General features: G+C 36.5%; 1 protein-coding gene across 1 annotated transcript; it reads left to right on the top strand.

Annotated features, from left to right (window-relative positions):
• Positions 1-344: 344 nt before the first annotated feature.
• ptgir (prostaglandin I2 receptor) lies at positions 345-26,972 on the top strand. The gene is made up of 3 exons (XM_043258216.1): positions 345-646; positions 1,528-2,454; positions 24,512-26,972. Exons 2-3 carry the CDS (start codon positions 1,630-1,632, stop codon positions 24,788-24,790), a joined length of 1,104 nt encoding a protein of 367 aa, XP_043114151.1. The 5' UTR covers positions 345-646; positions 1,528-1,629; the 3' UTR covers positions 24,791-26,972.
• Positions 26,973-27,275: the final 303 nt, after the last annotated feature.

Below are 27,275 nucleotides of genomic sequence, written 5' to 3'. Positions count from 1 at the left end.
TTTGCATAAAAGGGGTAACGCTAGTCTATTAGTAAATCGAGGGAAACATTTTCATGTCTCTTATATACACAGAGAGAGAGAGAGAGAGAGAGAGAGAGAGAGAGAGAGAGAGAGAGAGAGAGAGATCCCTGCAAAAACAAAAAAACAATAGACTGCTAGACTTGGATAGTAAGAAAACTTCCCTCATATGTGATGGATTCTATTGATAAAGTATCCGTGAGAAAACAATTTAAATAGGAGGAGCATGAGCCTGTACCCAACCTATGCGTTAATGCTCCTCCTATTTTCTTCTCACGGATACTTTATGAACCACATGGGGGAAGTCTTACCAGCAGTCTTACCACTCTACCTTCCCGTCGAGCGGGAGGTATAAATAGACCCAGCGCGTTTCTTAGTTTTGTTTAGCTTGGACCGTATTGAGTAGTAATCAAAAATTGTAAAGCTGCCGGTTAGAACTTGACAGACTAATAGCTAAACTATTAAACGAGCGAATTCTAGTAAAGAAACGGGATCCCGGAGACCTAGCAATATCGACTTCGCTTTTGATATTATGTTCGTGACTGAAATAATCCATATATGTTGGTCAGCGCGCGTTGCGGTCGCGAGGGATGGCCGCGCGCGGCAGTGATGGACGCTCCGTGGACAGGTGCGTACTGACTGACTCGCGATTCGATATTGATGCTTTATTGTCATGACAGCTTAGTGAACTTGAAATAACTGCAGTTTCTGTCAGCTGTCAACATCTGGGCGTACATTAGTCTTTAAAAACCCGAGACTGCGCTTAAAAATGCTCGTTTTCACGTTTTAAAGAACAATACTTTGCATCGCATGATCAGTAAACCGTTTTTCAGTGAAAAGTTTAGCTGAAAAATCGACACGAACCTTTAATGATTTTACATTTAACTCCGCAAGTTTGCATAAAACCTGATGATCATGCTCTTCGGCTTGATTTGAGCGTGATCCAAAGAGCATTGTATGCATCAGCCTTTACAAAGGAGTTCTTGTTGCCAAACTTTTTTTTATTAGTGACCTAGAAATAGTATGAACTCCAAATATGTATTTACTTTAAAAATCCCCTACATACAAAAGCATATGCCGTAGATAATCACCACATACAACTCTAAAAAAAGAAACTGTGCAGTCGTTGCCTTAAGGAGCAGTTTCTACCTGAGATGACCTTTAAAACTTATTTTGGTTTTGCAACCGATGCACACGTGCTGAGGTTTAGTCATATGAAATAAATGCAATATATCCACATTTTTTGTCTAAACAAATGCTTTATACAATGAGAATCTCCCTTTGTGTCAAGCCTGCCACTAACAAGCAATAGCAAGGTAAAGAACTGAGGCAAGCCGAAGCATACAGGCTATTTAAAACAATAGACAATATATGCAAAACAATGGCCTCATATACAAGTACATATACACAGAAAAATCAAACAGGGCACTTTATGCGGTCATTAAGCAGCTGTAGGTGAGGTCTGTGACAGACATATTGATTCTTAAGAAATGCTTGCTGTTTTTACAGATACTCAAAGAAAAGGAACCGAAGGTTATTCATCATAGACAAAGTTGCCGTTGCCCGATCCCTGTGCCTGGGCTCGGGGTTCAAGGGCAGGACTGTCTGAACATGCTGTCAAACAACTCATGCGAGAACATTACCAGTATCGATGTGAACGGGAATCCGTTGATGAGCACTCTGATGTTCATCGCTGGGGTGGTTGGGAACCTGATGGCTCTGGCCATCCTGGGAGTCCACCAGAAAGAGCGTCGCACCAAGTCTTCGGTCTTCTGCATTCTCGTGACAGGCCTGGCTTTGACAGATCTGCTCGGAACGTGTTTACTCAGTCCACCGGTTTTCATTTGTTATGCCCAGAAAAAATCCTTGGTGGGCCTTATGGGAGATTTGTGGCTGTGCAGACTCTTCGCCTTCGCCATGACGTTCTTCGGCTTGGCTTCTATGCTCATACTGTGTGCAATGGCGGTGGAGCGGTGCCTCGCCATCAGTCACCCGTACTTCTACTCCAAACACGTGCGGCGCAGCTTCGCTAAGATCGTCCTCTTCCTCATCTATCTCTTTACCTTCATGTTCTGCTTGCTGCCGTTCTTCGGATACGGACGGCACAAGCAGTACTGTCCGGGCACGTGGTGCTTCATCAAGATGGAGGCAGAAGGAGAGGGTGAGGATGAGGAGAGGAGAACACTTACCTTCTCGCTTTCCTACTCTGTGCTTATGGCGCTGCTCATTGCCGTGGTGTTCTTGTGCAACGGTTCGGTCATCGTCAGCTTATGCCGCATGCACAGGAGCCAGCTGATGCGACGGGGTTCGGTGGTGTCGGCTGGAAGAAAGCGGAGGCTGAGCACCTGGTTTGGACAGGGAGAGGAAGAAATGGACCACTTGCTGCTGCTGGCCTGCATGACTCTCATCTTCGTCATTTGCTCCTTGCCGCTGACTGTGAGTATGGGTCATTATATACCTCTGAATTGTTGTAGTTCAAAGCTAAATTTCTGTTTTACTTTTTCACATGATTGATTTTAAAACAGGTTCTGGTCCACTTAATTTTATTAGTCAAGTGCTTTCTTTGAATATAATGGTCCAGACTGCAGTATGTGAGTGCTTTCAGTTCTCATTTTCTCTTAAATGGAAAAAACAACAGAGTTTAAGGAAATCTTTGTTCTCTTGAGGCTTAACAATGCTCATAGTCCAAAAGTGGCAATATTGAGGCCTGCAATGATTCTGATTTAAAAGGTCATGTAGTCTATCTTTGCAAAAAACTCAGAGCAGTGTGGGCAATGTTAGTTGTTAATCCTTTTCTCACTAAACGATTTATTGTTTTAAACCAGTTAACACATGCTTATTAATTAGCTAAATGCAAATACTCAAGCCAAACATGTACAATTATGCCTTTTCCAAAATGATTGCAATTGCTTCATACTGTACGTTATCCCATTACACGCTAAAAGCACAAAAATTAATTAACTCTCTAAAAAACCCATCGAGGTTCGATTTGCTAAAACCGTGTGACTTGGCCATCCTGAAACAAACGCTGAACCGCAAATGTATTTGTAAATGTTTCAGGCAGAGCTTTGAAAGCACCCAACACTACAAAATACCTTTTTTTTTTAATAGTACAGATGATGAGATTAGAATAGACAATTCTTATAAAAATAACCATCACTGTCAAATTCCAACGCATACCCAATATTTATAAACTACCGTTACCATGCGCAAGCTCTGTTCCTGACGTCACCGCGTTCTAACACGCATCACGGAAAATGTCATTTTCTTTTGTTAACTATTGTTTTTTTTTTTTAACCTTTTGTTTTTCAGTCACCTTTCAGAAAGTCCCTTTGCTCATGGCTTGTGTTGCCGTCTCTGGTTATTGAATTATGTCGCTACTCGTTTGCTTTTACTTCGGTCAAAGCACATCACCAACGGTCCATATCGCTCGTGGCACTAGAAATCAGCACCTTGGTAAAAACCTTAACATCTGGTGTCTTTGTTGCTGTAAATTCCTTTCCGTGTGAATGCGCTTTCCCAGCTCTTGTCATCATTTTAAATGGATGCGGTAGATCGGAAATAGCCATGCTTAGACTGTAATTGCTTTTAAAACAAATGATTTTGCTTGTAGTCTATCTTTGCTCGTGTAGTCTATCTTTGCAAATCGGCACAAATTATTCGCAGTTGTTTAGTCTAAGCTCTCAGAGGTAAAGATCTCTATAAGAAAGAGAATCTTTTGCCTCGTGCTAACACGTTATTTAACGTGATTGACTAAACTAGAAGTCTGCATTTTACAGATCAGCCAGCTGCAGTGAAACCTTCTGTAACCCACTGAAGGTGAGCTGTAGGTGAGGTAGCAGTCGCTGGGTGTGTTCATGCTGCGGGGGAGCTGGGACATGTATTACATAACAAAGGCTATTATTCTTGATTGCCTTCCCAACGTCGATGTGTTATTTTACCAGTTGTTGCTGTTGGCTTTTAATTTAAACGCACGTTACAAACTTGACAACCCTGGAAGACTGGATTATACTCTACACTGCTTTAAAACAAATAGGCAGGGTTGTCTGAGTAGACAAGTTTTTTTTATACAGTTTTTTCACAGTAAAATCACTTAAAATGTTTCTACAATAAAAGCTTTGGAGCTAAACCATAAGAAGCATAATGCTCTAATTATTTGTATTTGTGAGTGACGCTTGCTCATGTTTGCAGTAGGATTTACAAAGATTTTGTAAGAAAACGAAACGTATAATGAAAGTAATAACTAAGGCCGGTGGTCAGGAAATAATGTGTTTATGCGCATTTTTTATGATTAATCGTTTTATGGGCCGGCTTGTGTCATCGCAAACCATTTGGGCATAAAAAACTAAAAGAAACAATAAAAAAAATTGCAATGAAAAGCCATTGACATAGTTTTTTTTTTGGCTGGCTTTATTGCATTTGTAAGAGTTTTCCTTTTAGAAGCTAAACTTATGGTACGAGAGTATTTAGATATTCAACGGTTATGTGGTAGACAGTTTACTGGTATTTGTGCCAGTATTTAACGCCAAAAAAGCTTGACTTAACCCACTTTGCACTTAACGTGGCTGCAACAGTTGCTAATTTGGCTGCTTCTGTTGTTCCATCTTTTGCGAATTTTCATTAAAATAGCCGCAGAACTTTCCATTCCCATTGGCACTTCTATGGGATTAGTCTCAAGCTAATTCACCCGTTTTATTAAATCTAATGCTTTGAATTGACAGCACACTTTAAGCTCTGTCTCTTGCGTTTTGAATCTTTATCGTGACCTCCCAGCCATTTTGTACATTTTGTCTCTGCAGTATATTAAAAGATGACACATGACACTAATGGTATTCCTTTTGTCTCATGAGATGCTCTGTTTGTCGCCTGGAAATAATCACTAGATACTTTATCCAAAGCAAATAGTTTACTCAACCAAACCATTGTGATTTTCTTTCCATACACACAAATTCAGAATCGCATGTATTTGCACCCACCCAGATGTCATATATAACCTTTGTAACTTTAAACTGCAAAGCACGTCTCTATTCAGAGAAAGCACAAGGTACAGCTGGACATTTCCTGTCAGAAAGACTGCATTTAGAAGGAGATAAAAGAGGAAGGAAATGTGTCACAATATCAGAAAGACCTAAATTATGCAGTTTACTGATTCAGTAGAAGACCAAGACCAATGTATATATGAGTGTCTGACCACATTTCAATAAATATTAGTAGAACATATATTTAAAACCACATACATAAGAGGGTTTCTGTTTCAGACTCTTATTTTCAGGGTTTGATTTTTCTTTTTTTTGGTTTGTTTCTTTCTTTCTTAGGCCTAGGCCTAAATTCCAATCTAGAGTTAAAACATAAAATCTGTAAATAAATGCTCCTCATTTGTGGCATCATTTAATTCTAAAACTAACCTTACACACACACACACATATGATATGAGAATCTCTAAAACTGTATATAAACTCTTGTATAAACTGTTAGACATAGTTAGCGGATAAATTAAACAAGTCTGACTCTGAAGAGTGTGTTTTCAGAGAGTTTATTTTCTAAAAGTGCAGAAGATCCCGTCATAGTAGAAACACTTATGTGTGTCTGTAATATGAGCGGTTTTAACAGTAACCTAGTCATGGCATTGGACATTTGCCAACGCTGGTGATGTGTACCGCAGCACACGGAACAGAAATGACACGCTGCTTTTGATCATTCTGTCATCTGAATTTAATTTATTGTGCGACTGCTGTCAGGCCTAAGTGTTTGCTTATTAAAGATAAAGTAGACCTTGAATTTCATTTGCACGCTATATTTCAGCACTCTTAAAGTAATCTGCCACCTGTTTGTAAGGTTTAGGCTCCTATATATGTTTTTTCTACTTTTATCGTTCACAACTACAGCACTCATTATTCTTATTGTGTTATTCTTATTGTGTTACCGCGTGACTCATTACTGCGTGCAGAAATGTCACGAAGTTAAACAGACAGACTGTTTGTTTGAGATCTCTTTGACCTTCATCCAGTGAGGCCTGGATCTTCGGTTCTGGCTGAAGTAATTGTACGTTTTATTATACAGAGTTACTTTTATTTCCCTTCCTTTTATGAGTAAAGAATTCATTTAGATTTTATTTAATATTAGGCCATGTGCTCGGTCTGTCTTTTTTGAACTACGTACAGATGGAGCTGTTCAAAATGTGCGTATTGGGTATGACACAAATGAGCTTCAATATACACTTACATATTTGCAGTCTTAAAAGAAACAGTAACACTTTCCAACAACATTATTGTTTCCATTGATGTACATTGATGTAGGGTGTGTTTCTTTAAAATGAGCTAATGATGAGTTTAAAAATTATACAATAACAAACATAGTCAAGGTGGGGGTTATTCACACATGAATTCATATGATTCTTAATATCTGGACTCGTGGCATAAATGTACCTGGGTGTACTTTTTAGCGAGACACGAAACACTTTCCAATAAGTAAATTGCTGCAGTAAAACTCAGAAACCGAGTTTTACTTCAAGAATATCATGTTGTCACTTCAAAACAATATGAATATGCTGGGAGATCTGAAAACTGATGCTTTTTAATGTTAGCATCAAACACATACAGCTGCATATCTATGGGTTCATAGATGGTAGGTTTGTTCTTGTAGCTCACGTACATACCTGGGAGGTAACCCGCGTAACGGGATTCAAAAACGTGCCAGGGGTTACGTATTGAACCCAATGGACATTTCTATTTGATATTGTGGCGAAAAAATGGTGTTGCACAAAGAGTGCACAGAGGTACATATTTTTATGAGATCAGGTTGGATTCTGTATTAGCATATGCCTTAACTCATCATTAGTTCATATATAGGAATTTTGTAATGTCATCAGTAATGCAGTATGATTAGAAACATATGCTTAAAAAGTAAGCTGAATCAGTTTTAATGTCATGTTCAGGTTCAATACCAGTTAAGCTGAATCTGATTTAATGTTGATTACCTCAACAATTTATTGACACTGTTCTGGCACTAACAATGTTTAAGAGAACAAAACCGTCGCTTGCTGGGAAACTGGTGTAAAGCATCAATAATAAAATGAAGCTACTGTGACTTTTTCAATAAATTACTATTTGCGCCTCAGAGCAAACAGAAGAAGGGCAGTGACAAGTACTGTCAAGTTATACTTGATACAAATACTTGATGTTTGGGAACACAAACAGGCAGTTGCGGGAGGTACATGTACCATAATATATATGTTTTTCGGAATTAGTATGACTAACATTTGAGATGTAATATCTTGTGATCCGTCATCTTCCAAAAACTGGCCACATTCACTTCCTTTTATAACAACCGTAACCAAGAATTTAGTTTTTTTTTAGGAAAAGGAAATGAGGGATGAACCGATTTTTATTTTATACATTTTTTCTGTGGTAATCAACATCATGCTTTTGACCTCAACTTGTATTGAACCCAGAATATTTCTTATAATGTGATTTTGCTGTGGTTTGCATTCTTGGGCTGTTTGCTGTTCTTAGATGTAAATTGTTGAAGCATTTTAAATTGGATTGGAAGTCCCTCTTTTCCTAATTAGTAATTACCAATTTAGACTTCTCCTCATCTCTTGATTGTATGCGCTGAATGAAGTAAAGGCCACCATGAAAGCACCGATCAATATCAAGATCGATAGTGAGCTCAGCTTGTACATTACTGAGTCTCCAGAGGTGCTGACCTGGAGTCAGTGAAGAACACAATGATAACTGAGACTCTGAAACTAACTGAAGAATAAAAATCAAATAATATCAACATGTCTATGCACACCAAATACGGTCATATGAAACCCCCATTATTTTGGTTATTCTTAGACCTCAGATATTCAATCTGGCCCAAGATAGAACCATTGAGTGCAGGCCCTGTGATAAATTGCGCACACCATTATCAAGATCATCGATCCAAACCTTTGAAGGAAAGGTGACCCAAAGAAACTGCTCAAGTCTCAAGATTTAATAGCCAAACCAACTTTTGGACTACTTTTTGTCTAAGGAAAACTCTTTCTCATGCTCTTGGAAAATTGTTTGTAAATTGTCATGTATTTGGGAGCGCCCATGTTCCACAGGAAGCTTTTGATTGCAGTATGTTTTTTGTAATGCAAGTAATTTATCGAGAGACTTTGATAAAAAGCGGGATGCCTTTCTTTTCAGGCCAATGATGCAGTCAGGACAGATTTAGGCATCACTGGTTTTCATTGCACCACAACCCATAATACCCAGATAGCTGATGTGAAATGAATACCCTTGCACGGCTGAATTGATCTAGGCTTTCCTGTTAGTCTCTTCAGGTCTTCAAACCAGCCATTTTCTTAATAATCAATTATTAAAATACCACCGGTATTAGTTGTCATGAGCTCATCTGGCTCCCTTTTGGTCTGAGGGATATATATCGGAATGAGCTGTAGACTATAATCAATAGCGATAGACTATAATTAAAGGCTTAATTAGGAAAGGAGAAACAAGATGTTTATAGATCATACACTGTAAAAAGTGAAGCTAAAGTCATAGCTTTCATACAAAGTTTTTTTTTGTTTTTTTTTATATATTTATATATATATATATATATATATATATATATATATATATATATATATATATATATATATATATATATATATATATTTTTTTTTTTTTTTTTTTATTATTATTATAAACAATCCTGTATTTTAATTACTAATTATAAAAATGCATTTAATTCTTTTTTGCTTATTAAAACATATTAATGAACATTTTTAACTAAATATCTAACAAACTCAAAAAAAGCAAATAGCCTAGATGATCAGTTATATTTACTCAGGTCACGCATAAAATTTCAAATACAACTGATAAAATAAAAAAATAGTTTTTTTTTAGTTTTATACTCTGCAGTTACATTTTGTTCATCCTATCCTTTTTCACTTTAGATTTAACTTTCCTTTCTTTTCTAAAAATAATGTTTCAGAAAATGTATATATACAAATATATAAACTTATAAATGCAAAACAGTTGTCTTATTTGGAAAGCACAGGCAGTTTTAAATTGAATTCATTTACTGAAATATTTCTTGACCGAACTTGATTTAAAGCATGCAAATTCTATGTAAATTGCTCCCTTTTAGATTGAACGTATTTGTATTTACGAGCTTCATCCCATGCTTCCTATGAGAACTTGTTCTTTACATGTCTGAGAGGAAAATGTCAAATAGTCAAACGAGACATCAAGACATAATTATTCATGCCTCTTTGCATGCTGGGTAGAAGAGAAGTAGAAATTAAAGCCTCAAAAACAGTTTTCAATGGAGACCTGTTTGAAGCCAAACAAAAGCATTAATCCAGCTCACCTGTTGTGCTCCTCAACGTTGAACGTTTCATGAACTTCCTAGATGTATGTAAATACAACAAAATGACATTTTTCTAATGTTTTTTTTTTACTAGATGGAAAATCTATTGAACATTACTGTACTCTGACTGCTTGTGATTTTCAAATATTGTGGATTGCGGTGTTGTGGCTTTGTCTTGAAGGTTGAATCTTGAAGGATTCATAAAGTGTTTTCAATTACTGCCAAACCCAGAGCCAAACAAACATATGACCAGCTCCAGGTCACACGAGTGTATACATTTATTTTCATAAAGATATATTTTGTTTGTTGAGCTTCTTCAAAACACCATAGACTATTTATGTATTTATAAAAAAAAATATATGTCTGAAAAGCCTTACTTCATCTTAATCATATCCCTACGCCACTTGTATTTCTGTTGTTGTTTGTTTCTCGAACCTTTTGCAGTATTTGGATTGTTTAAGGGTGTAATACATCTCTGGTAAAATGAATAGCAACAAAATGGAACGATTCGTTTGATTAACAAAATATTACCCTTAAGGGCATCCAGAGCAAATAGCACAGGAAAAAGCAAGTCTGTGGCCTTATCTTGGACAAAGATCATGAGCTGACTCTCATTGTAATTCAAACGATTTATCAAATTAAAACTCAGAGTCTATAGCCAGCAGCCTTGTATACCTACAACAGACCTTTCAGATTTATGGTCTTTTGTGGCGCTCCACCAGCTGCTGTTATAAACCACAGCAACAACAACAAAAAAAAGGAATAATGTGTGCTCGCTTGTCTTGTGCAAACATGTTTTTCGTGAATTTTGATGAAGTGATCTTGAAACGTTAGACATTTGTCTTGGATTCTGTGAGAAGGATTAATTCATTTGTTTTAGAACGAATGTGTTTTTGTTTAATACTCTTTGTGTGGTACGCTTGACCTCACGGCATGCCCTGTAAGATCACGAAATTGTGAAACCGTATGCTGTTTTTAACCTCTCAGGGGTTTGATTTATCTCTTAGTTCTTTTTTCTTAAATACTCTTTTATGATTTAAAATATAAAAGACCTAAAATTAAATTATGACGGTCAGCCTCCCTTATCTCAGACCGAAATACTGCCAACAGCTCAAACGCTCAATACTCCCTGATCTTTATCTGGATGCAGTTTTTTTTGACTCTCAGAATGAAATCTCGGTAGTTTGTAGAAACAAAAATAGCCATGAGAAACCGTATTGACGGAGGTTGTGGACTTTTTGAACATCTAATCCTAAAGGCGATAACATTAGGGGAATTCCCTTTAGTAACGAAACTGAAACGGTTTTACTTTTTTATACCAGTACTACTGGGCTACAGTATAGTACTGATTTATTTATTGTTTAATCTACTTAAAGGCATAGTTCACCAAAAATTTAAATTCTGTCATTAATTACTCTCAGGTCGTTCCAAACCCATAAGACTCTTCAAAGAACATATTAAAATATTTTTTATGAAGTCCAAGAGCTTTCTGATCCTCCACAGACAACATACTGCGATATTTAAAGGCCCAGAAAAGTTGTAAGGATTCATTTAAAATAGTCCACGCGACGTCAGTGGTTCAACCTTAATTCTACGAAACTATGAGAATAGCTTTTGTGTGCAAAGAAAACAAAAATAAATTACTGAACAATTTCTTCTTATCTGTGTCTGTCTCTGCTGCCTTATATGCACTGTGCTTTGTTTACAAGATAAACAATTTGCATGCCAAGCATTTCAACAAAGAGGATAACTTCCATCCATGGAATTCAACTACATGAACTCTTTAACCATTTCTGAAGAATTTAGCGGTGTCCGGGTGCATTACTCTTCTGAAAGAGGCCATTGCCATCAGGAAATGCTATTGCCATGATTGATTCAACGTGATCTGATCTTTAAATAGGTGGTATGTGTCAAAGGGCATCCACATGAAAGATAGGAACGCACGTTTTCTCAGCAGAACATTGTTCATAATACTGCCTTTGTGGGTCTGCCGTCTTCCCATCTGCTTGTAGAAAAATGACTCACTTAGACCATGTACCTGATCTAAAAGAAAACCAGTTCTCCAGATTTGTTCCATGGATCCATTTCTAATGCTAACGTTTGTGTTCTGACACGTTCATGGTCCGTATTACGTTTTTCAGCTACAGTTGTTCTTGTGATGGGACCAGGTAAGCTAGCCTTCACATCCCTTTGGCACCCATGATCCTAAAGCCGGTTCACTATTTGTCCTAACTTTCAGCATTTTTGTCATGTACCAATCACTGCATAGGATAGCTCTGACAATCACTTTTTGGCACTTAGCCAAACCTTTTTTTTTTTTTTTTTTTTGCTTCCGACAAATTGAAAAAAATTCCCAAATCACTGTTCTCGAAGAAATATTAGCATCACCCCGTGTGACAACATTGAGCATGCAAAGCATGCCTGCATTGGATCGCAAATTGCGTTCTGACACGTTTCAAATCCCAAGAACGCATGGAATTGAGCGCCTGTTTCAGGTCCTCAGCAACAAAACCATGTGCATACAGCCATAAAGTGTGTACACTGTGTACTTGCTTTGATCTGATGTTTTTTCAAGACATTCATACTCCAGGAACGCTGATAAATAATGAATAAAAAAGGAACGGTTCATCTAAACAAGCTTTGAATTTTGGCTTTCCTGAACTGCAAAGGCCTTGAAGGCTGATGTTACATTTGTATGTGATGCAGATATATTGATAGATTAATGTGGATTGTGTCGTTCAGGTGGTGTATTATTTGGGGAATTTGATGAAACCTACTGAAAATCTATTTTCGATCCGACTTCACCAGTCTGTTCACAGTTTAAGATCTCTAGACACAACTTTTGCAAATATGTTGCATTGCTATCAGGGAAAAGCTGAGATTTCTTTTTTTTTTTTTTTTTTACTTTTCTAAGGGAATCTTTTATTTTGTTGAGGTTCTATAAAACCCACCGTGCACCATGATTTATTTTGGCATGTGGTTAGTATACTGTATAATACCATTTAATGGATTAAAAAACCTAAGGTTTTTTCAGTGCATCCCTAGGCATTTGGGGCCTGTGGTATGCTTTCTTTGGAAATATGAAAATCTTGAATTTACTGTACATCAGAGAGAAAAGTTCATCCTCAAAGTGTATTATGACATAGCGCTGACTTTAATTTCCTGGGAGTGACAAAAGCTTCTTGGGAATTGATTGTTTTCCAAAATACGCTATTTCACCTACAACCTTGGGGACTCAGTTTTGGGGGTTTCAAAATATGTTTTTGATGAAACAATAGAACACCATGTGCATTGTTCCAGAAAGTTGGCTGTGGCTCCAAGCTTTCAGAAATTGTAGTGAACTCGACTTTTTGACTTCTCGAAAGTGTTCATTGACATACCGCTTTTGCATAGCGCCATGTAAGCATGCATGTTAGGATATTGTGTGATCGTTTTGTTCCTGTGTCTTATCTCAGGGGTTCTATTGCAGATGGAAACTGGATGAACGTTCAATGGATTTTACAAGCTCTGGTCTTATTCTCTTTAAATACACAAAAAGAGATTAAAAGGAATGGTACACCCAACATTTTTTGCATATTTTACTTGCCTCAAAGCCATCCTAGGTGTATATGACCTTCTTTGAGACTAGTCTGAGTTTTTAAAAAATGTATCCTGGCTCTTTTAAGCTTGGTAACGCAGGTGGATAGCTGAATCGGCGTAAATCGGATGTATCTTCTGACTCGACTTAGACATGTGACGTACTGAACTGCAGTCCAATTCCACTTCCATGTCAACCTCAACAGCCAACTCACAAGACAACGTTATTGCGCTTTCATATCTTAAGAGACTAAAAGAGTTTTTAGGGGGTGTTTACACAACACCATTTTCAATTAAAAGTGGAAAACATTTTAATGCATTTTGGCCATTCATTTACATTACAGTGTTTTGGGGATCTCAAAATGCAACTTTGCAAACTTTTGAAGCTTTTGATGTTATTATCTGTACAAATTATGAAAAAAGCAGTGGCATCATGCGCGAAAGCATTGCATGTTCAGTCTATAGGAATATGCATACGTCTGCAAAATTTCTATATATAATACAGCGTTTTCTAATCCATATAAATAGGGATTTTTTTTTTTTGCCTGTATGCGAAACCTTTCAAAAATGAAAAGAAAAAAGTTTTCATTTTTAATAGTCATTGTTGTGTAAACATTAGCTCAGTTATGTATCATTTAAAAGACTCGTACAATGCTATTTTAAAGATTCTTTTGGTGTATTTGGTTTAACAGAATACGTTTACATGCTTTAATGTTCCAAAAATACTACACAGATACTGTACATTATTGTAGCTCCTCTATGCCGAGCCTCTCTCAAAGGCGTTGTTTTCTACAAAGCCCCTCCTTCCAACGAGCACAGTCTGCGCTGATTGGTCAGATGACACGGTGCACTGTGACTGGCCAAACAGCCCAAGCATGTGTTGGAAATTTAAGTTTAGCTTTCAAAATAAATGTAAAGACAATGTTAATAAAAATGATGGCTAGTTTTACCATCAATTCAAGCCTGAAAGAGGAACCGAGTCGTGACACAGTTTTTGTGGCGCACAAGGATTCACACACACACACACACACACACACACACATATATACACACACAACGCGTTGTAAGGCCCTTTTCACACAGGACACAAATTGTGTGAAATAAAACTGTCAATGGCAAATACTTTATCAACAACACTTTTTATGCGATATATTGCCCCATAAATAATTGCAATAAGCGATATTATTGTCATTTTAAAACCATTTTATGCCACTGAATCATATCATCATAATATAACGGCAAAATAATGCAAGAAGGCCTACACACTTTCCACTGACAACAAGGAAGAACATGGAAATTAAGTATCCAAATATTAGACACCCTAAAAAATGATTAAATAGGAAATACACATTTACTTACAGATCTACAGACTTTTTTCCTCTCTGAAAAATAAGGGCGCACACCATTGCTGAAAAACACTCAAACCCTCTTCAGCAGTCAGATCTCTGTACGCACAAAGGCACAGTTCCCTAAACAAGGCCATATCTGCAGATGAAACTTTTTTTGTAGAAGGATTTTTCACATTTTGAACGAATGCTAGTACGTGAAGCTGCAAAATACACAAGCGGAATGCAAAAAAAACTTTTTTATTTTGTCGCAAATGTTAATATAATGGGCAATATATTGCTTCAACAAAAAATGACTGAGGCTTACAATAGGTTAATTATAGCGGCAGGCCTAGTTTTAGCCCGGTCTGCATCTGAACACATACTTTTGTGGAGACTTTGAGGTTTGTAACTGTGCAGATTGTATACATGCGCAAACAAAATAGAAATCGCATCGTATGACCCCATTGAAGCATCGACTTTGACTTGTTTCTGCTAAACGAGAAATGTTTGAGTTCGTGATGAGATGTTTGACAATCTGGAAACTCAAAATGCGTGATAACTGAGAGCTTTTCTCGTTTGCAATTCAAATTTTTTGATATTCGAGCGCATCCAGTTATGTCCAAATGTCTCTTTGCATGATAATTGTGGCGTTTTGTTTTATAGTTGTCCTGTCTTGATGTCAGCAGTTTTGTTTGATGTTATCGTACGAGGTCAGGCTTCTTGAGCTCGTGTGGTGATAAACTCTCGTGAGCGCTGGTTAAAATTGTTTATCTGCTGCACTGTGGCTGGAATTCAATCGGATTCACGTCTGTTAAACCTCTGTGCTCCACTTCTTACTGAAACGTGGGTTCAGATGCTTTAGTCATTTCCTGCCTGGACTTTGTCACAAAGTCAGCTTCAGCTCCTGCCCACAATCAGTTTCACGGTACTATTGGCAGTCTTGTAGCGTACTGTATTTTTTATTGTCAAAATAAGAATGTTATATTTTGTGCATCGCTTCATAAATGTCACAGCATACAGAAGCCTGTTTTTGCTTTAGAAAAACTGAGTAATTGCGTCTCGTGACTTTTGTGACTTTCATATTGCACGATAGTTTTATATTTGCAATGTGATGTTATATGTTAACTAAATTTCAGAAAGTGGCATTTAACTCACAGTGTGCCTTTAAATCTTGCAGTTTTGACTATATTTTACAGTATAACTGTACTCGTACAGTAATCGCGACCTAATGTCTTGAGATTATGACCTTATATCTCTGAATATTACTGTACATACTGCAATGTAAATTTCTGGCAATACAACCTTGCTTCTTGAATTTGTGACTATTGTTTCGTCCTTTTTTTACACACCTGAAACCTCTTATATCACTATATCAGTAATTCTCTGTTTTATCTCCGAGGGGTTTCCCCTTGTTTTGTCGTATTTTAGCAGATTTGTTTCCAAAACCACAGATTTTTTTTTTTTTTTTTTATACAGATGTAGATCTGGAGCAGTCTATTCAGTTACGTTACATTTAAAAGGTCCGCATATCAAGTCCTCTCAAGAACAAAGAAACCACATGAAAATTTGTAAGGTATGGGCTAATCTCAAGATGAACTGTCAATCACAGAGTGTGGGGTTTTCTGACGATTATGTTTTTCTCATCTTTCCTTCTACAAAACTTCATCACATTAAAGCAGATGAGCGCCTACAAATCTGCTCTGCTCACGCGGAATTGTTTTTGTTTCCATCCTCAAATTGTCATTTTCTGGAGATCATTTCTCAAGCGACACTTGGCCTAACTGGAGTCTCATGTAAAAAGATTGAGATGCCCTCAGAAATGTGGTAAGAAAACATAAATACTGATATAAATCATTCACTCTAGCTGTTGAGAGTTTTAATTAAAACAACACAGATTAACTTCTGAAATGGGGATTTCATCACAAATGCTGCGAACAGAATTAACAGTTTAGCAGGTTTTTCAGGTCACTCGATGCAAAACGATTCAGATTTTCACAAGTAAGTATGTTTCCCTTTGCCAGACTTGCAGCCATGTGTTTTCTTGAACAGTATTATGTTGCTGTGTGGTTTTTGGTGCATTAATGAGGGTTGGTTATATGGTTGCGGCTTACTAGCTCAGGCCCCATTTCTTTAAGATGATTCTTACTCATTCAGTGCACATTTATGCGATTCGTTTTTGGGGGTTTTTTTATAGTCGTGCAGCAAAAATTGCAAGTGCGATTCCTTATTTGGGGTACAGGTATATTCTGAGCATTTCGAAATGCTTGCAGTGAAACAGACTCATCTTGACGCAGAAATAGAAATCTTTTTCATTTTTGTAAAAGTGCCAGGAAAGGCTTGGTACATACAGCATGAACTGACAAAAAAAAGCGAAGGAACAAAAGAGAACAAGGCTAAATTTGCGCAAGGAGTCAAAGACAGGGAGGGTTGTGAAATGAATGGTCGTCCCTTTCTTCTACTGTTTTCTAGTTTTAAGTGGTCGAACAGGCCTGGGAGGATATGAGACTGTGCCACGTTCCTGTTTTGCCGATGGCTGTTGTTGAGGTTTGCACATGGCCGTTCATCTACCTTCATTTGTTTCAGCAACACCCGAATTCTCGCTCGACTCTGCAGTAAATGCCTTTTAAAAAAATGTAATTCATTTTATAGCGAGACATGATCTAATTATAAAGGACAGAAAAGCCTAACGCGTTACCGACTCGCTGCTATTTAGGGAACTGTGAGATGCATGCAGTAGGTTAGAGGTTATTGTATCTCACGTTGAATCTTTGAAGTCAAATGACTTGTAAGATATGTGCGTAAATGGTGCAGCATGGGGCTTGTGCACTTCCAGGCAGTTAACACTTATACAGAAGCTTGTGGTAGAAGTGATATTGTTTTTTTTTTCTGCTGCATGCCGTTTCGTTATGACTAAGGCTTTTCAAGAATTGATGTTATACTGAAGCAAAACATGTTCAGGGCTGTCTTTGAACATCGAAGCAGAGGGGCCTAAGGGACAAAAATCTAACTTGATTGATGGCTGGGAGCCAAAAGTAGATTATATGCATTATATCAGTCAAACGGCTGAAGGTCAGGAATGCATGGCAGGTTTCATTGACCAAGGCCTGCCCATAAGGCCGTTTGATTGACATGTCAAAAAATCAATCACAGTTTGTTTCATTCAGCATCACGTTTCGGGGCATGGAAATATCGCCACAATAATAGACCGGTATGTTAAACTCTCTAATGCAGATTTTATGCCACAAACTTTAAATATTTCACACACCCTTAAAAAACCCAGCGTTTAATTGATCCTGATAAGTGCTCGTCATCACAACTGTAAACATAACAGCTTTCTTCTTTCGTGAGGGTTTCGGCATCACAACATCTTTGTTTCCAGGCGGAACATTAAGCAACATGACACACGTGTCTCCTGGCAATCCTGTATAATTTAACCAATCCGATGACTTCGAAAGTCTTGAAGTGTTGCCATATTCGTCGGAGGCTGAGACTACATTATATCCAACTATTTTTATTATAAGAATTTTGTTCAATTGCAAAAAAAACAAAACAAACAACATTAAGAGAAAAGATAAATTTGTGATAAATAAAAATTTGGGATATTTATTTGGGATAAAGATAAATAAAATGTAATCATGGGCCAACTTTGGCATACAGGCCTTGGTTTGGACACCTTGGTGGTTGGGTTTAATATTTTGGAGTATCTATTCACACTAAGTGCAAATAGTTGGCAGAGGTTATTACTAACTTGTGTGATTGAGCTAGTGAACATTACAAAATACGGGTGTCGAAAAACTCATCGGCGTAGATGTCAAAGAGCACACCAAAGCTCCATTCTGCCTTTTGTCAAACTTTTTTTCCCACCCTTTTTCAATCTAATCTCACTTCAGAAAAAACAACAGGGAAAAAAGCAACAAATATACTATGCCCAGTTTCTTTTCATTTATTTTGAACATACAGTAAAACAAATTCATATATTTTTTCCACCTAGATGTGTATTGCCTGTATAGGCTGCATGCACCAAACCAAGATGTCCGTAACCGTGACGGTTCGGTACAAATACATGTTCTAATATTCTAAAATGTATATCAATTTTTATTCATTTCATAGGGTGTTTAGGGTTTACTCAAAAAATAAATACAAATACATACAAATAAAATTATATATGTGAATTACACAAGCAAAATAACTGTAGTTGCTCTAGAAAATCCTAATATGGACAAAAGCATTCAGCTATCATTTGCTGTAACTGAATAATAAAATATAGAATCGATTTGCCTTTGAATTATGAAATATTAAGACAATAAACACTCAACATTAACAATGTAGTTTCTCTGTGTTTCCGTAATAAGTATATTTAGGATCCATCAAAATAGACTTTATTACTGCATAGAATATATATTTCAGCCTCATTCTGTGAAGTCACAGAAGATCACAAAAAGTTATTTCTAACATTCAACTGATGTTGTTTAGTATGGTATAACGTTCTCTTCTGTTAGACAACAGGTTTAGAAATGTAACGTCATTACAGGTGAAGAGGTTTCGCTTTTTCAATATTCAAACGCAAAACCAAAAAAAGTTCAGAATTCACCTCATAAAAGGTGAATTCCAGGGGCTACATATAACGTTTTTGGGGTCGCTTCAACGCCCGGACATGAAAAACATCCTGCAGAAAGAGAGTTACAGTAGCACAATTCCAAAACAAGTGACAAATCGTACCAGCGTGCTTTGAAGTTAAAATGTGTATCCCTTGCTCAGGGGTGCGTTTCACGAGCAATGACGTAGCTCGTTGTTTTTGAACTATTTCCCGAGCACGGTTGGACCTCCACCTTTTCAACCACAACAACATGGGGCCATTGTTGATGATGTCACACACACGTGATGTAAGAATAACTTCTGCTGTTCATCGAACTCTAAAGATGCCGCTGTATTGAACGTGGCACCTGATGACTAATTTACTATTTTTTGTTCCCTGTCATTTTGCTTAATTTGATGTTTGATTGATCGCGGACTCCTTTTATATTTTTCACAAAAATGCATGTTAAATTTAGATAGAATGGAAGATACCGGTATTGCATATTAGCTTGCTTGTTTATCACGAACATATATATATATATATATATATATATATATATATATATATATATATATATATATATATATATATATAGCCCATATATCTTATTAAAAATGAACAACGCTTATAACCACAGGTACATAGCTGTATAAGTTTGTGACGCTGATTGTGAATGTATGTTTGAACTGTGGTTTCAGGAAACACTGAAAAGTTAATGTATGCTGGTAACAACGGAAATTGCAACCATAGTTGGCTAACGATGCTTTTGGGAAACGCACCCCTGTATGTATGGTGTATATTCCTTAACGTTTTCTCAAAGCACGGCATACCTGCTTTTATTGTGTTGTAAGGTTTGCTTTTTTTATGACTCAAGGGAAAGTACATAGTAGGCCGTTGCAGAAGAGAGTGAAGAGAAATTATGATATCTAATGTGAGCGATGGAAAAATAGTCCTCTGCAGGCTGGTGACGGAGAGCTTTATATGGAGGGGTAAAAAAACGCATTTTAGGAGAATCTCTGGCAATCTCAATAAGCAATGCATTCTAACCTTCAGTTTTAGGGAAATTTGCGGTTCAGTTGTCTGCTCCGGCAATGCTAACACTTTCAGAACTGCTCATTTGCACTTGTGAAATGCTGTGAAATGTCAATAGGACCGAAAGGTCACAAGTCCAGGTAAAAGACAAGCCATGCTTCTGTTTAAAGTAGGTCATAAATATATGAAAACAGGAAATAATCACTTGTTGGAGTTTCTCTGTTTCTTGTTGTTTCAGTGAAACTTATTTATGTCTTGAGAACAGCTTAGATGTGATCAGGCTCCTGTGTTTGAAATGATCTGATCTTTTTAATAAGCTGCTTATGGGAGATGATTCTGACTTTACCTTTACTTACTGCACAATTGTTTTACACACTGATAAAAAGATCTGATGCTGCCATGCATTTGTCCTTTCTAAATTTGCACAGCAAATATCTGAAACTAGTAGCGGATAATTAAATAAAGTGCTGTGTAGGAGTAAAATGTTGCAGTTGTTAACCTTAGCCTTAGAAAAGGCTGTATTTCCTATTATTGGTTTATCTCATGTAAGTGATCTTTGTCCCTCTGGGTTTCTATGATTAGTTCAACAAAATATAAAATTTATGTCACAATTTACTCATTTCCAATAACTTTCTTTGGAGTTTATTGTCCAGAATATTTGATACTGCACCCAATAAATTTTTTTTAACTGAAAACTCATTTTTAAAGATATCAACCTCAAATTTGTGGCTTTGAATTACATGCATTAGAGTATCATGTTGTGGAAAATATGTATTTTGTATATACATTTTTGTGTGTTTTTACATAAAAAAATCTGTAACTTTTTATATTATATATATATATATATATATATATATATATATATATATATATATATATATATATATATATATATATATATATATCAAACCTAGATATAGTATTTAATTAATTGGAGAGAAAAAAATCATACAATTTTGACTATCATCGCAGAAGCTTCGGAGGGTTAATTACTCACAATATTATTTACATCTATAACAAATAAATGCAGACTTCTTCCTAAAACATAAAAAAATAAATAAAAAAATCTAACTCTAGCCTTTGAATGGAAGTGATGCAGACCTGAGTCAATATTGCTGTTTGTTTTGGGATGCGGATTATGTTCTTCTAAACAAATTAACCACTACCTGTTACATATCATTTGCATGCTCTCGGCCACATTTCTCTCCGAATAAATTATCCTCGGAGAGCAACTTGCATTCTCACAAGCGCCGCTGTGTGTGTGAAATGTTCGGATGGTAGATCCAAAAGAACCGACACTTCAATAGCATAGTTCTCCTGAGACGTCCGTCACGGCTTGATTTGCGACCTACCAGAGCGAGTATCGCAGTGCTGGAGGACCATATGAGGTCCTGAGGACATGTAGGGGAATGTTGCCGGGTGTGTTTGCTGTGGTGTTTTGACAACGAGTGATTCTGACGAGTGATGACAACCAGAGCTGGTGGTACCGGGGTGGCTGTCGTCCCGGTGCCACCAGCTCTTTATGTGCCCTTAGACACGAAAACCTACATTGAATTGTTTGACACATCAGTGACGGGGTCATTAGCATCACTCATGGCTTACTAATATATTTTATACCATAATCGCTGGATGAAACGGCACAAAGAGCAGCCAATGTGCTGATCTATCAAGGATTTTTGGCTCTCTCAGCATCCATGACACTTTGTACTTCAGCGTATTAGGTGTCAGTGTTGAGTCTCAACGCATCTGTGACGGTGGAATATACTACAGCCGAAGACTGTGATGAAGATTTCTTCTAAACACAAAGAACAGTAGAAGTTCTTGCCAGTAGAGAAACTTTACAGGTCTTCCCAGATCTCATATATCTGAGTTCATCTGAGTGTCATTATTAAAGTTGGGATGTACCGATATCAAAACAGTATTGAAAAATAGTTTTCATGCTATGGCTGAATATGCCATATGTAATGCTAATCACGTGATCAGATTACTTTTTTCAAGTAACTAGTAATGGATTGCTTTAAATTTAAAACAAAATACCTAAGATACTTTTTCAAAGCAAGTAACACAAGTTCATTTGTTTACTCATTTACTGTCTGACCCCAGAAGCACGTCCTTCGCCCTGAAGCTTATTACTTTCATTTTTAGTGTAAAAGAGCGTTTACGGTTTTCCAAAAAAAAAAAAAAAAACGTATAACAAAGTCCAGGCCAGGTGACAAAAATGAATGCAAAAGTAATGTAATGCATTACTTTCCATAAAAAGAAACTAGAGCAAGTAACTCAATTAGTTAATTTTATTGAGTAAAGTAATATTGTGAAGCATTGCTTTGCATTAATTTTATAAAGTAACTTTCTCCTCTACAAAGATAGATAGATAGACTTTTTGTTGTTGTTTTTATCATTTTAAAAGCTTTTTTACTCTAGGTTAAACAGAGGTCTTAACCCAGGGTTAAGATTGGTATGAGAAGTCACAGGTGTTACCTAAAATGAAACAAGCAGTGCAAGATTGCCGTAACAAAATGCATACAGTTTGTCACCTAAAGCTCCTAGCTTTGAGAGAATCAGTCTCATCTGGCTGTATATTAAAGCTCTGAAGCAAGATGTTGTCTCAGTAAGAGGCAGCTAGCATCTGGACCTTAAATATTAGCACAAAAGCCACATACGGGAAATAATATTAACTGCCAAGATATCATTTGATATCAATCTCTTGGCAAGAAAGGAGCAACAAAGTGCTCGACCATTTAGAGCACCTTTTAGACATTCTGTTGACTATAAATAACATTGCACCTACATTTCTACTAAGTCTCATTAGAGTGTTAATAGTTTATTAGTAGACTAGAAGGGTTAGGATTGGAGTGAGTTGACATCCAAAGTTGTACATCCAAAGTTAATTCTAATCTTATGGGAGTTAGCAGATATGATGCACACAATCTACTAATACTCTACTGAGAGTTTGTTGACGTGTAGTTGCACACTTATTTAGTATCAAAAAAATGTTTAAAAGGGACCATCAAGCTAAAGTGTTACAGATGATTGCATTTTAAATACTATTTTATTGGATAAACGTTGTTCATTTGTTCTATTGGTCAAATTCACCTGCAGATGAATTCTAGAGGCTAGAAGTCTAGAGGCAGCGGGAAAATAATTCAATGACTTAATTTATTCAGCAACTTCTTTGAGCAGCATGAAAAACAATATCATTTAAAATTTAGAAAAAAATTACACACCTATGGGCCTCACGTGTTGCGCGGAACACATCCTAAATTTGATCTAACGATCATTTCTCTGATATGCGTCTGCGTATCTCTTTCAGATGTGAAATCTATGAATCGCAAATTGTAAGTTTCATTCATTTGAACTTAAGCGCAAACGAATGGTTTCTGCTTTCTGTCTTGTAAACGACTCCTAATTAATATCATTAATTATCCCCAATCATCACAATTTATCTAAACATACGTACGTTTTATAAATGAGGCAATAAGACATTTTTTTTTAGATAATATTCATAATATTTTAAAATATAGTAATAGTAGTAGTTTTAATAATACTACTAATTCTACTAGTAATGTTACATTTGAATCAAAGGTGTATTTAAAATGGTTGGATGTGAAATTTAATGTAAATTTGATTTAAGGTACGAGATGTCTGGAATTTGAAACATGCCTTGATTTCCTCTCTTGAAGAACACGTGTCTGATTTGAGGAAATGGATCATTTTGTGCACTGAAAATGTACAAAAGAGGTTTTGTGCCAAAAATTTTACGACTGCTATTTAGAATTTGATACACGACCTTTCTTTATACATCCTACGCAACAATTATAATCAGGGCTGTTGAAATGGTGGGAATTGGATCTCTCGAGAACAGTGAAATGGGAGGCTCCACATCTGCTGCGTTTCCTCTAATCTACAGCAATAGTGTTGGATTGTGAGATTTAGTCCAAACGCTTGTGACCTATGCCAGCAGACGTGTTTTTCAAAACACAGCCTCAATCACGAGACAGATCTTCTGAATATTCATTGCAGGAAATGTGAAATTGATGATAACGCAGTCATTCAAAGAGTTTCTTTTTGTGACATTCCTCGTGGTTTCAGTGAAAGCTTTTGTCTTGAAATTGTAAAATTTAACCAGTTCCAGAAAGTGCTACAAACCATTCTACAAAAAAAGATGTTTTCTACATCTACTCCTTGAAATCATATGGTTATTATTATACATGAAACATACTGTTATTGCGTGTTTTCGACTTGTAGACTACGGTAGTCTGAGACTTTTGCCAATTTCAGCATAAGGGACAATCAATTTCCACATTATACCACATATGAAATGGAATTAAATCATTTTAATGTCATACTGAAGTGTCAAACACTGTTGGACATCATTTTGGCTTCTACTTAAGCATATTTTAATAATAAAGAATTATGACTGGAAACAGATCTGATGCTTCATTTGGGGTCCAACTTTTACAATTTATTTTCCATTCTTATCTGTCATTTTAATCTTTGACTTCCAATAAATACTAAAGTGTTTGCAGCTGTTTGGGTGTAAGGCACAAAATCCAGGACAAACTGCTTCCCGATACTTAACGTTGCAATATGTCTTTTTTTTATCTCCCACACTTCTAATCGCTTTCTTTCTCCTCCTCAGATCTGTGGCTTTTTGAACGCTATTAGCCCGGTTGGGAATGATCAACAAAACCTAATGGCTTTCCGCTTCACTGCATTTAACCCCATCTTGGACCCCTGGATCTTCATCATCTTCCGTAAGGCGGTCTTCCACCACATCCGGGCATTCTTCCGCTGCTGCTTCCCCAGAGACTCGGTGAAGACCACAGCTCAAAACTCCCTGGCCTTCCCCATGCAGGCTGGAGACCCCAATCACAGCTCCAGCATCCAGACTAAGATGTACTGCAGCCTCCCCCAGTGAGGCCTCGATGAGCAACAATGCACTGCATGTAATGACATATAACAAGAAGATGAGCCTAAAAAGACTGCCTGAATGTATCTAAGAACCAAATATAAAAGCATGAATGTCAAAGGACCTGCTCCCTCTCCATCGACGATGGAGGGGAAATATTTTGTAAACGTCAACTGATGCCCATCACTAAACAAGCTCTTTTGCGCAACAGAAAATGAACAGACTGTGAAGACATAAACCAACCAATGTCCATTTGGGCAACTGCCACATGAGCGTAGTAATAATCAACAGATGAACTATGAAAAGATGAAGCCAACCGCCAACTTGCTCAGTAATAGACTAATGGAAGAGGAAGTCTTAATAATTTATAGCGGAGCCAAAAGTGTGTCGGTTTTACGCAACCCCAAACTACAATGCCAAGGGTGTACCAATATACATACAGCATTTGTTTTCATAAACTGAAGGAAGCAGTTAAAGCGTCAAAGAGCGAAGGCAATTTTTCAGAGAAGTTATTTAGCTTATTAATTGCTGATATTTCAGCAAATCAGACACTGTGCAATTTAGAATTAATTCACCACTAAAAAGTGAGAAACAATGTTAAAGATAACTATGGATACCGGGAAACGATTTCAGATGTTAAAAGACTATTTGGTAACTATAACACAGTTTTTGGAAGAGTGCCTTTTAGTTGAAAATTACATTTCACTTATTTCATAGAGATATGCAAGTATAGCTCATTTAATTTAACTGTAATAATTTAATGTAAATAATACAAATAAATGACTGTAAGATTGTATCATAACCAGGTGTGATATTAAAGAATAGCTGTGTCGTACAAGGGTTTGTACCAATAAGATAGCACTGTGGGGGCGGGGCTTCCCAGCCACCAAACATAGAAATCAAGCGATTGGTTTGATTTAAAAATGGACTTGGAAGAGATGGCTTTTATCTCTAGATGCTTTAGCGTGTCACGTCTGTTAGTATACGGTTAGAGGAAAGACTTCTGTATAGTGTAAATACAATTGACCATGCAGTATGTTTTCAATTCAGATGATGTATACAGTTTAAACCATCCTTAAACAATGTCTGCTTTCAAAGCTACTGATATAACCCGAAATGTTTCATAGACAAACATGGACATCTGCCTTTTAAAATACATATGGCACGGTATATGATTATTGTAAACATTTAGACGCTAGCTAAAACTGCCGCTGTAGTATAGTACATATAGTCCGTTATATAACGTGGATACCAAACGCACACAGTTTCATTATATGCTTTACTAAGGTCATTCTCAGGAAACATTGCAAGAAAAAAATATTTCATTTGAAAATTTTACTGTGAAATCTTAAATAAAATTATTTTGCCAGCTATTTTGCCAGCTTAGGCCCAAAATATTTAGTTATTATTTTGTTAAATTGTTATTGGTTATTTATTATTTATACATATAGCCCTATGACTAACCATAAAGTGGTACTTGATTTGAACTTTAGCACAGTACGTTTGTAATTTATTTATAATTTCAATAAATAGCTGAATATTCTAGTAGTACTCCTCAGTTTTGTTGTGCCTTGTTATAAATTCTATTTTTAAAAATAGAATAGATGATATTTTAATTTCAATAAAAGCAGAACATTTTATTCGAATGAACTATCAGTGTTGAAAAGGAACATCACTTTTTTTTTATATATATATTTTATTTTAAATGTGTTTATTTTAAATTCAAGGCATGAAGAAAAAAAAACTGTAATAGGATAACATTACACAAATGTTTTTTTTCCCTCCGAGAATGACTCATTAACAGTCTGTACTTACTACTACTAACAGATCTGACATAACAGGCCGTTTAAATTGACTTCCTCACCGTGTTGGACATAAGGGTGCAGCGACTGCATGCATGATTTGAATCGTGATATCATACTGTGTGTTTTAATGTTTCGTTGCGCAGTGCTTGGTGTACATTGGTTTTGTTCCTGCAGTGTTGACTCAAGCTAGAAACAATTGAGACTTAGTAAAGAACACAACACCCTGTCCAAACAAACATCAGTCTTTGTCTGTTTCCTCAAGCGTGGATAATAGATATAGCGTTTTATAAAAAAAAACACATTGCGCAAGTTTGGAGTTCGATGTGAGGTCCAGTGAGAAATGAAGCACAGCTTCCAAATATGAGCGCTTCTCTGGTTTCACGTCACACGTGATCAAAACCGAAATGTCAGAAATGATCCTAAAAATACAAATAGCCGAACATATGAGGCATGTGCATTTTATGAAAACTAAGAACGAAATCAGAATGCAATCCTAAAATTCAGATCAAACAACTTTAGATCATAGTGTATAGATAAAATTATTTAAATCATTACATGTCAACATTAGGCTGCCTGAAATAAGTTGACTTGACTAACATATTAACTTCTTTTTAACGTCGGTGACTTCGAGAACTGGCCCAACCGTGCTGCAAACTCACAAAAGGTGTCAAATTTACATGTGATTTATG

The sequence above is a fragment of the Puntigrus tetrazona genome, chromosome 15 (assembly GCF_018831695.1).
Source record: "Puntigrus tetrazona isolate hp1 chromosome 15, ASM1883169v1, whole genome shotgun sequence".
Lineage (NCBI taxonomy): Eukaryota > Metazoa > Chordata > Actinopteri > Cypriniformes > Cyprinidae > Puntigrus > Puntigrus tetrazona.
Note: the sequence above shows the minus strand (reverse complement) of the source record. Positions and strands in the feature narration are given on the sequence as shown.